Source organism: Cebus imitator, unplaced genomic scaffold (genome assembly GCF_001604975.1).
Source record: "Cebus imitator isolate Cc_AM_T3 unplaced genomic scaffold, Cebus_imitator-1.0 Scaffold80, whole genome shotgun sequence".
Lineage (NCBI taxonomy): Eukaryota > Metazoa > Chordata > Mammalia > Primates > Cebidae > Cebus > Cebus imitator.
In genome coordinates this window covers 457,668-472,243 of record NW_016107395.1, presented here as the reverse complement: position 1 = coordinate 472,243, position 14,576 = coordinate 457,668, and the positions used below count along the sequence as shown (strand labels likewise).

At 39.6% G+C, this 14,576-nt stretch overlaps 1 protein-coding gene and 1 non-coding gene across 2 annotated transcripts in view; one reads left to right on the top strand and one right to left on the bottom strand.

Annotated features, from left to right (window-relative positions):
* C7 (complement C7) overlaps positions 1 to 4,202 on the bottom strand; it is a 71,705-nt gene extending 67,503 nt beyond the window's left edge. Inside the window, exon 1 of the mRNA XM_017533129.2 lies at positions 3,926 to 4,202. Within this exon, the coding sequence (XP_017388618.1) occupies positions 3,926 to 3,931 (6 nt within the window). The 5' untranslated portion in view covers positions 3,932 to 4,202. The remainder of the gene's footprint in view (positions 1 to 3,925) is intronic.
* LOC119471984 lies at positions 1,759 to 1,820 on the top strand. Its single transcript, XR_005201083.1, has one exon. It is a non-coding gene; the product is annotated as a U7 small nuclear RNA (small nuclear RNA).
* Positions 4,203 to 14,576: the final 10,374 nt, after the last annotated feature.

The window sequence follows — 14,576 nt, the reverse complement described above, 5'->3', positions numbered from 1 at the left end:
TGAAAGCCCAGACTTCAACACTACCCAGTATATCCATGTAACAAAATTGCATTTGTACTCCTTAAATGTATAGAAATAAAATAACTAAATGAATAAAATTTCAAAAAAATAAAATTTCAAAAAATCTTGAGTACTTGTTCTTGAATTAATTCTCAGCCAAAATAGGGATACTGAAAATAATGATCTCTAACATTCTGTCACATGTGTTTTAAAGTAATTTCACCCAGGTGTGGTGGTTCATGCCTGTAATCCTGGCATTTTAGGAGGACGGGGTGGGAGGATCACTTGAGCCCAGGTGTTTGAGGCCAGCCTGAGCAACATAGTGAGGCCTCGTCTCTACAAAAATTAGCCAGGCCTGATGGTGGGCACCTGTAGTCCCAGCTACTTGGAAAGCTAAGGTGGGAGCCCAGGATGTAGAGGCTGCAGTGAGCCATAATTGCGCCACTACACTCCAGCCAGGGCTGTTGCAAGATCTTGTCTCAAATTTAAAAGTATTTTTTAAAATAAAGAATTTCAATGAAATTTTAGGAAATATACTTTTTATCAACATGGATGCTTTTGTCATCACCTTCTTCATATACATACGCCTTATTATAATCCATCAGTGTCTGCTTATTACAAGACCAGTTCTGTTTATGAGTTATACAAAGTGGATCTACTAACCAAAAGCATTCCTTGAAACTTTGCTAGCCTGATCTCTGAAAAGGAAGCAGTTACTCTTCCTTACCTTTGGAAAGAACATCTTATAAATGAACAAGAGAGATAGAACAAACACAAATAAATCACATGAATGACAGAGATAGACATACATCTGAACTGACTCTATAAAAGAATTGCTTGGTTGAAAAGGTGTATGGAGCTGGGCATGGTGGCTCACGCCTGTAATCCCAGCACTTTGGGAGGCTGAGGTGGACGGATCATGAGGTCAGGAGTTCAAGGCCAGCCTGTCCAATATGGTGAAACCCTGTATCTACTAAAAAAAATACAAAAATTAGCCGGGCATGGTGGTGCACACTTGTAGTTCCAGCTACTCGGGAGGCTGAGGCAGGAGAATTGCTTGAACCCAGGAAGCGAAGGTTGCAGTGAGCCAAGACTGTGCCACTGCACTCCAGCCTGGGCGACAGAGTGAAACTTCATCTCAAAAAAAAAAAAAAAAAAAAAAGGTGCATGGTATTTTTGTTCTGTGTCAATGTAGCTAAGCTGGAACTGCATTCCCCTGAATTATCTTCTCTGTTTCATCACCAAATGAGCATTAGCTCTACCTCCTTCTTCTAATATGTCCCAGCTACAATTCTGATTTGAGATATTACTGTGCTTGACCATCACTGTGCTTGCACACTGTGATGACCACTCTCTAGATTCAAAGACCTCAGGCTCAGCTCAGTGCTCGACAGACAGAGCAAATGGCTGACCCACAGCCAGCTCAGAGGGAAATCCCTTGGCCCTGACATCCTTCTCAAACACCTCAGACCCAAGTTATCTCCTATCCAAGAACACAGAGAGAACCAAAGGGAATCCTGTGACTGTCTCTCTGAGTTTAGTTCACATGGGGGTTGTGGAGCCAAAATACTGCTCCCACTTAAAAGGTCTGACACAGAAACCATTTCTAGTGTCTTGATAGCCCAGGGCTTGCACAAGTATCCCTTCTTTGACACATATCACCAAAGCATGTCCTTCAAGTTTACTGTAAAAATATGAATATCCACTTTCAAATACAGGTAAGAACTCTGCATGCAGCTCGGAGTGAAATAATTACTGTAGTGTTATAGCTCTCTTAGAACTTGTCTAGCAGACTTTCCAATTTTTGCTAGAAAGCCCCTATATGTAATTTTTTTTGAAAAATCAGTTGCTTTATTTGTTGATATTTTGTCAACCAACTGAAGGATAAAAGTATATTTATTATTACAACAGTAAAATATTATAATAATCAATGATTGTGAACATATTTTTAAGTACAAAGCAATTATTAAGATGTCTCATTGTAAAATAAATTCACAGATTGACAGTTAACACAAATATTAGGGAAAAACATTTTAGCTAGATTAGGAAGAACATCATATTCTTTTTTTCTTTTTTTTTCTTTTTTTTGAGACAGAGTCTCGCCCTATTGCCTTGGCTGGAATGCAGTGGCATGATCTCGGCTCACTGCAAACTCTGCCTCCCTGGTTCAAGCAATTCTCCTGCCTCAGCCTTCTGAGTAGCTGGGATTACAGGCACCCACCACCACGCCCGGCTAATTCTTGTATTTTTAGTAGAGATGGGATTTCACCAGGCTGGTCTTGAACTCCTGACCACAGGTGATCTGCCCGAATTGGCCTCCCAAAGTGCTGGGATTACAGATGTAAGCCACCGCAACTGGCTAAACATCATATTCTTTTTGAGCTAACAAATGTTCTAGATTTTTAAGTAAAAATACAAAGCAGAGTAATAGATATTAGATTACATCATAATTCTAATATTGCAAGGTTACTTGTTCTGGCATCATGACTTAATTTTTAATTTTTCAAATAATTTCAACTTTTATTTTAGATTCGGGGGTACATGTACAGGTTTGTTACATGGGTGTATTTCGTGATACCTAGGTTTGGGGTATGATTGATCCCATCAGCCAAGTAGTGAGTATAGTATCCAATAGCTTTTCAAACCTTGCTCTCTTCCCTCCTTCCTCCCGTCTAGTGGTTTCCATTGTCTAGTGTTGCCATCTTTATATCCATGAGTACCCAATATTTAGCTGCCACTTAAAAGTAAGAACGTGTGGTATTTGGTTGTCTGTTCCTGCATTAATTTTCTTAGAATAATGACCTCTAGCTGCATCCATGTTGTTGCAAAGACATGATTTCGTTCTTTTTTATGACTGCACATCATTATTTTGAACAAACTAATTCTGTGATTTGTGCTTAATTTTTAATTATTTAATTTCACAAAGTGCGCAGGCTAAATAAAGCCTCTATCTTGCTTCTACTCTAACCCTAATGATGAATGAGTCTGGATTTGGTGCTGAAATGGACAACATAGTGACTGTGGATGCGATCCAGCTGCTGACAGAGCTGTGAAATTATTCCTACGGTCTCACAATGCAACGCTTTTAAAGTTTAAATACCAAAATTTACAATAATAAAATTTTAATAGCAATCTCAACTTGTTTTTGCATTCCAGAGATTTAGTCTATGATAATGATTTCTGTCTTTGGTCTTATCTTTAGTTGAATAGTTTTTTGGTTGTTTTGTTTTGTTTTTTGCCATTTGGCCTTTTTCCACTGGGCCAACATGTATACTTGGTAAACCTTTACTTTTATTCCATCTACTTGTATCTTCTCACAGTCCTGACTCTTTCATCTAGAATTTCAAATTCTTAAGTTCCAAGTCTGCAAAATTGCCTTTCTGTTAGCTCTTAGATAAATCACAGGAGCCTATTACATGATTCCAAATCCAAACAAGCGGAAAAAAAAAAAAAAAATCAGAGGAAAAAAAAAAAAAAAAAAAAAAAAAAAAAAAAAAGTGGCCGGGCATGGTGGCTCATGCCTGTAATCCCAGCACTTTGGGAGGTGAGGTGGAAAAAAAAAAAAAATACATCAGAGGAAAGTTTTTCCCAAGAAATAACAATAGTACTATTGTATTTCTTTACGACTTTCTCAGGACTTTCATAAACATTATCTCCAATTCCTGATTCCCAGACCTCTGGACCTATAATGTAACCACAAGATAAGATAAAGGAATTCACCTTGGCTAAACTGTTAAATATGTTTAAATAAGGATTTCTAAAAATCACCCCCAGGCCTTTTCCTTCTGTATTTTCCTCTGGCCTTCTACTTATTTGATGTCTTTCAGTTAAGTATTACCCCTCTTCATTTAAATTACATTCATATTACCCCCATTCATTTGAAAAGATAGCTTCATTTACAAAAGTAATGAAATTATTGTCTTACCTTCATGTTCGGGGAAACATTCAGGGCAGAAGAAACGATGAAATTTTCCACTGTAAGGGCTGGATAAGTTTTCAGCAGCAGGAAGAGCTCAGCAGGCTGCCTGCCTCTCTGCCTCTCCCTGCTCTAGATTGTCTTGGCACTCATATATAGAGCAAGTGGTCCCAGGATTTAGCTCCTATCCCACCCACATTCTCCAATGACAGCAAGAGCCTGCCCTTGTACTCAATCTGTGCCTTGAAGCCAGATGCATCCTATCAATTACACAGGCCTTAGCTACAGCCAGCTGGGACTGTTTGGAAGTTATAGATATGTGTCTCAAAAACATATCTATAAATCAAGAAACACAGCAAATGTTCTCAGTTCAATGTTCAAGTGATTTTCAACCAAAGGAAACTCCGTGTAAGGCCAGGGATGAGCTTCTTGTTTCAATCTACTAAACTAAGTCGATGTTTTCATGATTCTCTCAAAGGGTGTTATACACCAGACTTTTGAGATTAAATATTTTGTGAGAGAAAATATCTAAATGCAGTTCTGTCACTCAAAATGTAAATGGAATTTTCTGGGGCAGAATTTTTCCCCAAACTACAGCCTAACACAACCCAATATTCATCCCTTCATGCTTAACTTTCACAGAATAGTCACAAAGAGCATCAATTATTGCAAATGTATTTGAGGACATCACAAATTTCCTCAAGAACTTCATGAAATCCTTTGATAATCAGATCACTGTGTTAAAAAGTTCTTCTCAAGGTCATCATCCACATCCAATTTCTCTCCTTCGCTTTTTGTCTTGCCTTATTCTACCAGGTCTTCATTTGTCCATAGCTTTGTATTAATTCTAGTAGGTCCCAACATCACTTTCGTACATTTGATAAAATGCTGCATTTTTCGCAAGATTTTAGATTTCCTATTCAAATTGAGCTAGTTTTTTTGGTTTTTGTTTTGTTTTGTAGCCACCATGCCCAGCTGAACTAACTCTTAATTGCAGAGTTGGTCTGCAATGTCTTTCAGAGTTCCTCATTAGAACTGAACCCAAATTGCCCACTGTAGTCTCTTGCTTGATAAAGTGCCTTGATTGACTTTCTTTTCTTTCCAATCTCACTTTCCCACCTTCAGCAGTGCTAAGATTATCTCTTAAAACAAAAGCAAACTACTTGCAATTGAATTTTTGTCTCTGAATCTACTTCTGGGGAAACCCAAACTAAGACAGCTGCTAAACATGGAGATGCATATTGAGAATTTAAGATGAGTCTATGGCATCTGCAATTTATGCAATTGGAGCTGAATAAAAAATATGTCAGGAGTCAGGGTCTTTGTGACAAAATTTCTTCCACAGAAATCACTAAAGGTTCAAAAAAGAGATGCAGATGCTTTGTCTCTAGAAAGCACCATTAATTTATGAGGGGACGATAGGGGTTGTCTCCATTATTCCAGTGCTTTGGCTACAGGAAGAAAAAGTCTAGAAAATTAAAAAATCTTCACCAATGGAATGTTTACTTATAAAATTTTTCTTAACTCAAATTTTATTTCTCACTTAACACTTATTCTACCTCACTCATAATGCACTAGCGGCTAGTGTCAGAATATTTGGTCCAACGAGCCAAACAAAACTGCTTTGGAAAGCCTAGGTGGGTGGATCATGAGGTCAGGAGTTTGAGACTAGCCTGGCCAATATAGTGAAACCCCGTCTCTACTAAAAATACAAAAATTAGCCAGGTATGGTGGCACACGCCTGTAGTCCCAGCCACTCGGGAGGCTGAGGCAGGAGAATCGCTTGAACCCAGGAGGCAAAGGTTGCAGTGAGCTGAAATCACACCACTGCACTCCAGCCTAAAGACAAAGTAAGACCCTGTCTCAAAAAAAAAAAAAAAAAAAAAAGAGTGAGTTCAATTAAGGAGTAAGGAAACCCATCATTGATGAAGGTAGCTTCTGAACCCATTGACTCTCTGGCACTACCGGCTTGCCCTGGGGGCAAGCTAAGCACACACCTGCAGCCATAAATAAAAGGTTTTCAAGCAGGGAATTGTAGGCATTTGCAATATTTGCAGGTGTTTACCTTTATCATGTAGAGGTGAGAGATGAAAGAATGAATACCAGCAGCATCTGCTACAGTTGGTTTGTATTTACATATGCATGCATGTATTAATTTGTTCATTCTGAATTTGACCAATATTTTCTAAAATGTATTGATAAGGTATCAGCTTTGACAAGTAGAAGCCTTAAGCTATATCCTTCCTTGTTTTTATTCCTTATACGCTATAAAGGACCATATTAGCCTATTTACAGAATATCCTTAATCTAGAGGATGATTTAGATGTATCTATAGTAATTTAGAACTTGAATTGTTCAGCTCAGGTATCTCATAGAGTACTCCATTCTGGAAGGTTTACAGAAATTTCCTTTCCTCAAATGCTTTGCACACTCCTACCTTCACATCTGTAATGTCACAAGAGCATTTCTTCTGTCTGCAATGTTAATGAGGGAACCAGTAGCACAAAGGCTCTAAACGCAGGTGGGAGGAATACTGTGGGAAGTTTGACTGCTGGCATAAGTTGTATGGACTTTATTCACACAATGAGTCACTGAGAACTCACCCACTGGAAGTTTTTAAGAAAGAATCAAAGCAGTGTTTTAGATTGATTGAAACAGTAGCTGTGTGCAGCCTACATAGAATAGCGAAGGAAGGGAAGCAGGAAGCATGACTTGGAATTTATTTCAGAGTTTATACAAGGGGATCAAGGCCTCATTTAAGAAGGGATAGACACAGCTGTCTGTACAAAAAATACAAAGTTAGCTGGCCGTGATGGCATATGCCTGTAGTCCCAGCTACTCAAAGCTGAGTTGGAAGGATCACTGTAGCCCAGAAGGTTGAAGCTGCAGTGAGCTGTGATCACATCATTGCACTCCAGCCTGGGTGACAGATCAAGGCATTGTCTCAAAAACAAAATCAGAAACAACAAAAAAAGAAGGGGCCAGGCTTTGTGGCTCACACCTGTAATCCCAGCACTTTGGGAGGCTGACGCGGGCTGATCGCCTGAGGTCAGGAGTTCAAGAACAGCCTAGCCAACATGGTGAAACCTTGTCTCTACTAAAAATACAAAAATTAGCCAGATGTGGTGACAGGCACCTGAAATTACAGCTACTTGGGAGGCTGAAGAAGGAGAATCACTTGAACCCGGGAAGGAGAGGTTGCAGTGAGCCAACATGGTGCCACTGCACTCCAGCCTGGGCAATAGAGCAAGACTCTATCTCAAAACAAACAAACAAAAAAAAAGATGAGGGGGGATAGACAAAAGAGCCAGAATAATTCACAAGGTTTAGTGGTTAAATGTGGTTTTAAGTCTGATTGACTCAGAGAATTGAAAGAATTTTAAGAAAAATTTAAAGGAGGAAGGAAATAGAAAGTCAAAAAGGAAGACATGGTTTTGGAAAGGGGACATTTTTACTTTGGGAAAGCATCTAACATATAACTGAAAATGTAGGTCTCTTTGGGAAGAGACAGGCTTCACCTATGTCTCTTGCAGGGGGACATGGGTGGAGCCGCTAGCAGAGAGGTGCAGAACTCAAATCATGGACTTCAGTGACTCTTCCAGAGACTGAACATAATGAACCATCAAACCACAAGAAATGCCCCTATTCATGGAGTAAAAAGAAAAATGCCAAAAAGGAGAGGTTACAGAAGAAGGAGAAAAACAAAAACAATGCAACATCAAGCCAATTCTGGAGAATTTCAAGATGGAGAGCCCAGTCAACGACTCCCAGCAAAATGCCCAGACTGAGATTTGCAAAGCACAATGCATTTAAATTAAATGTTCTGAAAGTTCTGGAACAAGTAAAACATTTTTGACTTTTTCAATCCACAATTCCTCAAGTTCACGTGACCCACTCCTCCGCCCGTCAGGACTTTTATTTCTAACAACCCCCAAAACTGGTATACAGGCATGCTTTGGCAAATGGTGTCTGAGCCAAAGCTAAATCAGTAGAGGGGTAAAGCAGATTTCTGCCAGACTGGGGAAGGGCCAGTAAGGGCACAGCCCTCTCCTCATCTCCTGTGACACAGCTCCTCCCCATTTGCCCTCGCCTCCTTTGGTAGCACTCAAACGCTCTTAACATCCCCAAACCCTAATGAAACTATTAGGCCACCGATATCAGGAAGCAATTCTGGTCCACCACAGGGAGATATTTGAAAACATTTTAACAAAGCTATTTCATTTACTAGTCATTTCATTTTGTTCTGAATTGTTCTAACCGATTTAGCTGACTCTGGGGGTTTCAGAGGAACAGACTCACTGGGGAAGAGTAAAAGCCTCCTTTTTCCTGTCTTGTATTGAGGCGGGTAAGGCCAGAATTGAACCGGCTGGGAGTTGGAGTGAAGAAGCAAGAGCATCCCCTAGTGGCAGACTACTCCAGGCCCTTGAGTAAAAGAATGGTATTAAGCTCTGGAGTTAAACCATCAGGAGGGAGTGAAACACAGTGAATCTTCCCAGGCTCCCAGGCAAGTGCTTGTTAAGCTAATAAGTACCCCAGGTGATATTTCTTTTTCCATTTGAAGTGTCACACTGTGAACAGTCTGAGAATGAAAAATGGCTGCCAAGCAATGCCTTATGCAAAGGAAGATTTCAGTAAAATGATGATTATTAAATGCTTTATCATTACACATAATAAGATGCTGCCCATCTCTGCTGCTAGCACTGCGTTAAATGCTGTGATTTGTGCATTAATTTAAAGTGAGGCTGCTAGATTAATACACTCTGTTGACATCCAGTTCTTCATAAGAAAGTTGCTTAAGGTTTAAATAGATTAGGAAATACAAGGTTTCACACTTTCTTTCTGGACAGACTTCTGGACAAATGCCAATGTGCTTTACCACACTGAACAAGCCTTTGCCCTGGTGACCCTGACGGCTGAAGATGGTAAGAATCAAATTACAATACGAGGAGATAAGACGTTTTGTCATTATGGTTTTTAATAGTGACAGATATTTGCTAAATTTAGGAGAAGGCCCAGATTTGTTTGGGTTTCTGAATGGCATCTGGGTTTTTCAGTTATTGCAATGCATATTATAGCAGTAGCCTGCAAGTACAAAGATACGTTTCATTTGGTTTAAATTTGAATTAAGTCAAACAGCTCTGAGAAGGAAGACATAAAATACAAAGATTTCAGTGGTTCTATCATTTCCTTATGAAGTCCTGTGGAGGAGGGGTAAAAAAGGACAAGGTCATTTATTTGATCTACACTTCAAAATTGTGGTGCCTAAACAGAAAGTTGTTATTTTCAGACCAAGAGCTCAGCATGCAACAGTCCTAAAATAAAAATCAATCGCTCAGAAAATGTCAGACCACCCCATAATTTTAAGTTTTAACTCTTTAAACAATCTTTAATACTTTAATATCAGATTCATCATTATATATTCCACAGGCCAAGAAAGAATAAACAATGTGGTTGAAAGAAATAAAATCCTAGGCAGGCAGATCGCAAGGTCGGGAGTTGGAGACTAGCCTGCTGACCAACATGGTGAAACCCCGTCTCTACTAAAAATATAAAAATTGGCCGGGCGTGCTGGCACACACCTGTAATCCCAGCTACTCAGGAGGCTAAGGAAGGAAAATTGCTTGAATCCAAGAGGTGGAAGTTGCAGTGAACCAAGATTGCACCACTGCACTCCAGCCTGGGTGACAGAGTGAGATTCCGTCTCAAAAAAGAAAGTAAAATCCTGAATATTACAACCTCTTCAAATGTTTGTGAAAAAATCTTAGTAACCAGGGAAGAATAGTCACAAACACCTAACTAGAAACTTCTTAGGAGAAAAATTTTTCTAAAAGCAAAAAGAGTACTAATTTGTATTTCTTTTGCTTGTTTTTGTTTTATTTTTTTGAGACAGGGTCTCGCTCTGTCACCCAGGCTGGAGTGCAGTGGTGTGATCATAGCTCACTGCAGCCTCAATCTCCTGAGCTCAGGTGATCCCACATGCCATTATGCTCAGCTAATTTGTGTATGTTTTGTAGAGATAGGGTTTCATCATGTTGCCCAGGCTGGTCTCAAACTCCTGAGCTCAAGTGGCTCTTCTGCCTTGGCCTTCCAAAGTGCTGTGGGGCTCTAATTTGTATTTCATTTATACAAATATGTGCTCTGAAAACAGATAATCTAGGTTCAAATCTTGGGCAGGTTGGTTAATCTCTCTGACCTTCTGTTTTCTTATCTGAAAGGAGGAAATCATATTATCTAACCCATAGGGTTACTATATTAAATGAGATAATCCAAATACAACAATTAGCATCAATCATGCCTAGAATATAGTAAGTTTAGTCCAATAAATATGAGCTAGTATGCAAATTATTGTAAACAATCCAGCTGGGCACAGTGGCTTGCTTCTGTAATTCTAGCACTTTGGGATGCCAAGGCAGCAGGATTGCCTGAGGCCAGGAATTCAAGAGCATCCTGAGCAACATGGCAAGACCCCATATCTACAAGAAAATTTAAAAAAAAAAACAAAACAAAAATCCATGCACGGTGGTGCATGCCTCTGGTCCCAGCTATTTAGGAGGCTGAGGTGGGAGGATCACTTGAGCCCAGGGGACTGAGGCATCACTAAGCAATGATGGTGCCACTGCAGTCTAGCCTAGGCAACAAAGCAAGAATATGTCTCCGGAAAAAAAAAAAAAAAAAGAAGGCCCCAGGCACAATGGCTCATGCCTGTAATCCCAGCACTTTGGGAGGTCCCAGTGGGTGGACCACCTGAGGTCAGGAATTTGAGAGCAGCCTGACCAACATAGTGAAATCTATCTCTGCTAAAAATACAAAAATTCGCCGGGAGTGGTAGTGTGCACCTGTAGTCCCAGCTACTTGGAAGGCTGAGGCAGGAGAATCTCTTGAACCTGGGAGGCGGAGGTGGCAGTTAGCCAAGATTGCACCACTCACCACTGTACTCCAGCCTGGGAGACACAGCGAGACTCTGTCTCAAAAAAAAAAAAAAGTAAAAAAACCAAATATTCATAAATTATAAATGATTAAAAAAAATAAAGCATGTACACCCATTTTTTTTTTTTTTTTTGACGAGACAGAGCCTCACTTTGTTGCCCAGGTTGGAGTGCAGTGGTGCAATCTCAGCTCATTGTAACCTCCACCTCCAGAGTTCAAGTGATTCTTGTGCCTCAGCCTCCCGAGTAGCTGGGACTACAGGCATGAACTGCCACGCCTGGCTAAATTTTTTTTTGTATTTTTAATAGAAACAGGGTTTTACCATGTTGCTCAGGCTGGTCTGGAACTCCTAAGCTCAGGCAATCCACCTGCCTTGGCCTCCCAAAGTGCTAGGATTATAAGTGTGAGCCACTGTGCCCAACCATAGTATGTACACACATTAAATGGAACATTATACAGCTATAAAAATGGAAGAAACACTATATGCACTGATATGGAAAGATCTACAAAATATACTCTAGAAGAGAAAAAAAAGATAGGAAGAGTATAGTATTTTGGGGTTAAAAGAAGGGATGAGAATAAGAATATATATTCTATTTGTATTTGCATGAAAAAATTCTCATAGGATACACAAAGAAACTAATAAAAATTATGATCTGGCCAGGCACGGTGGCTCATGCCTGTAATCCCAGAACTTTGGGAAGCCAAGGTGGACGGATCACCTGAGGTGGGAAGTTTGAGACCAGCCTGACCACCACGGAGAAACCCTGTCTCTACTAAAAGTACAAAATTAGCCGGGCGTCCTGGTGCATGCCTGTAATCCCAGCTAATCAGGAGGTGAGGCAGGAGAATTGCTTGCACCCAGAGGCAGAGGTTGCTGTAAGCCAAGATTGCACCATTGCTCTCCAGCCTGGGCAACAAGAGCAAAACTTGTCTCTCTCTCTCTCTGTCTCTGTCTCTGTTTCTCTCTCTCTCTTTACATATATATAATATTTATAAAATATATATAAAATCTATATATTTTATATATATAGAGGATTAATGTGGGGAAAAAACTGGGTGAAAAGATAGAAACAGAATTAATAAAAAAGGAAGCAAGACTAAGACTTTTACTTTACACCATTTTATAGTTTTAATACATTAATGAATGTAGTTCTGGTTTTTAAAAAACAGAATTACTTAATTTTATTTTGTTAGCTTTTATTATCTTGTAATTCAAAGTACAAAAGGATAAGCATCCTGGCTGAATATGGTGACTTATGCCTGTAATCCCAGCATTTTGGGAGGCCATAGCAGGTGAATCACTTATGGTCAGGAGTTCAAGACCAGCCTGGCAAATATGGTGAAATCCTATCATCACTAAAAATAAAAAATAAATAATAAATAAATAAATAATTAGCCAGGCATGGTAGTATGCACCTGTAGTCTCAGCTACTTGGGAGGCTGAGGCAGGAGAATCATTTAAACCCAGGAGGTGCAGGTTGCAGTGAGATGAGATCATACCACTACACTCCAGCTTGAGCAACAGAGTGAGACTCCAACTCAAAAAAATAAAAAAGAATAAGCATACTAATATATACTTGTCCTTTGATTGTTTGTTCATTTGTTTATTTGAATTTACTGTGGGATACTGTAGAGATACACATAGCACTTAAAGAAACAGGAATCTTACTAAAATGCTTCATGGTCACCGGGGCCAAAAGGATGGTCTGGAAGGTAGAGCTAGTGATTCATAGATCTTTATGTCAATGCACCACCAGTCTATTTCTTTGATATTTATGTGAACAAGTTCCCAAATGCAAGCTCTCAAAGTCAGCATGTGAGTAAACATCACTGCTCCTATGTAATTAAATATACATTAAATGTAATAAATTACCCAGACTCACAAAGAAATTGGTTTCATTCTCCTCTTGCTCCTTTTCTTCTTCTACTGATAGGGACCTGTTTCTGGAAAGAAAATGTGGCTTGCCAAAAAAGGCATCAAACAAATCTTGTCTCAAACTTAGGGTTCACAATCTGCTATCTGTATTATCCTCATAAGCCTCAATTTTCTTACATAAAAAAGGGTAATGAAACTTTTTTATAGGATTGATGAGATTCAAGATATATATAAAAAATACTACAGCATCCCGAGGAAATATAGGCTCCACACTCATGAACAATAAATGAGTTTCTTTTAAATATGCATAAGTAAATGTGAGCCAAAGAGAAATTTTATCAAGACAGTTTGTTAGTCAAACACAGTGGCTCATGCTTGCAATGCCAGCACTTTAGGAAACCCAGTCAGGAGGATAGCTTAAAGCCAGGAGTTTGAGATCAGCATGCGCAACATAGTGAGACCTCATCTCCACAAAAAGTTAAAAAAAAAAAAAAATGCCAGGTATGGCGGTGGTGCATACCTAGAGTCCTAGTTACTTGGGAGCTGATGTGGGAGGACAGCTTGAGCCCAGCAGTTTCAGGCTGCAGTGAGTACAACCATGCCACTATACTCCAGTCTGGGTGACAGAGCAAGGCTTTGCTTCTGAAAAAAATAAAATTATCCAAAGATATTCCTTCAATAATACACAATTAAATGAACTTACTAACAGTCCAGGAGTCCAGAAAGAACCCAGCTGTTTTTACTACCAGGGTGATTCCCAACTCCATGAAATTAGATTCTTATGAGTTTGTGAAAACAGTCATTGTGTACCTAGGTCTATTTTTAAATTTACATGATTCAAAGTGAGAGTACAGCAGCCTTTTAAAGCATCAAAATTCTTTTCTTTGGACTGAAGATTATACCAACTAGCTTTGTAATAGTAATAGTATGGCTCACATTAATCGGAAGGTCCAGTTAACAGTTGCATATATTATAACTTTGATTACGCAAAAGGTGAAACAAATTATGTTAATAAATGCTTTGTTATTTTTAAAAAAAAGTCTCTCAAAACATGTATCCCAATGCAGGGTGAAGAAGAGGCTATCTCATTTGTGAATAAGTCAGGAAGAAGGGTTTAAAATAGTGGTGTACACATGTTCTCACTGATAGGCGGGTGATGAACAATGAGAACACATGTGCACAGGGAGAGGCACATCACACACTGGGGTCTGTTGGGAGGGGCCAAGGGAAGGACAACGGTGGGGTAGGGGATTGGGAGGTCTGGGAGGGATAATATGGGGAGAAATGCCAGATGTAGGTGACAGAGGGATGGAGGCAGCAAACCACATTTCCATGTGTGTACCTATGCAACAATCCTGCATGATCTGCACATGTACTCCGGAACCTAAAGTACAATAAAAAATAAAATAAAATAGCAGTGTAGAAGTAAACTGGCTTTACTACTCCCCACAGAAAACCTAAAACAAATAAATGACACTGAGATTTTCACCAGCAACAACCCAGAGCTCAAATACCAGAATGAGACAGATTCTGGGGCTATGGAGAAGTGGAAAAAAAAAAAAACAACAACTCTGAGCAGGTTATAGGAGATGATTCTTCTTCATCTGCAAGGCCCACCTCATTCTGCCCAGCAACAAGTGCATAAAAAATCTTTCCCCAAAGCATGATTTCTATATTTGAAAACATGAGATTGAAGTGGTCAACCAGCTTTACCACCATCTTAGATTTTCTGGCAGGAGACCTGTCCTTGTCTTAACCCATGAGAAGCACTGTAGCTGTCCAAAGGGAGAAATATACCTCAGGATGGGAAGCGACAAAAGGTAGAGGCAGGACTACCATCCCCAGCCCTGGAAA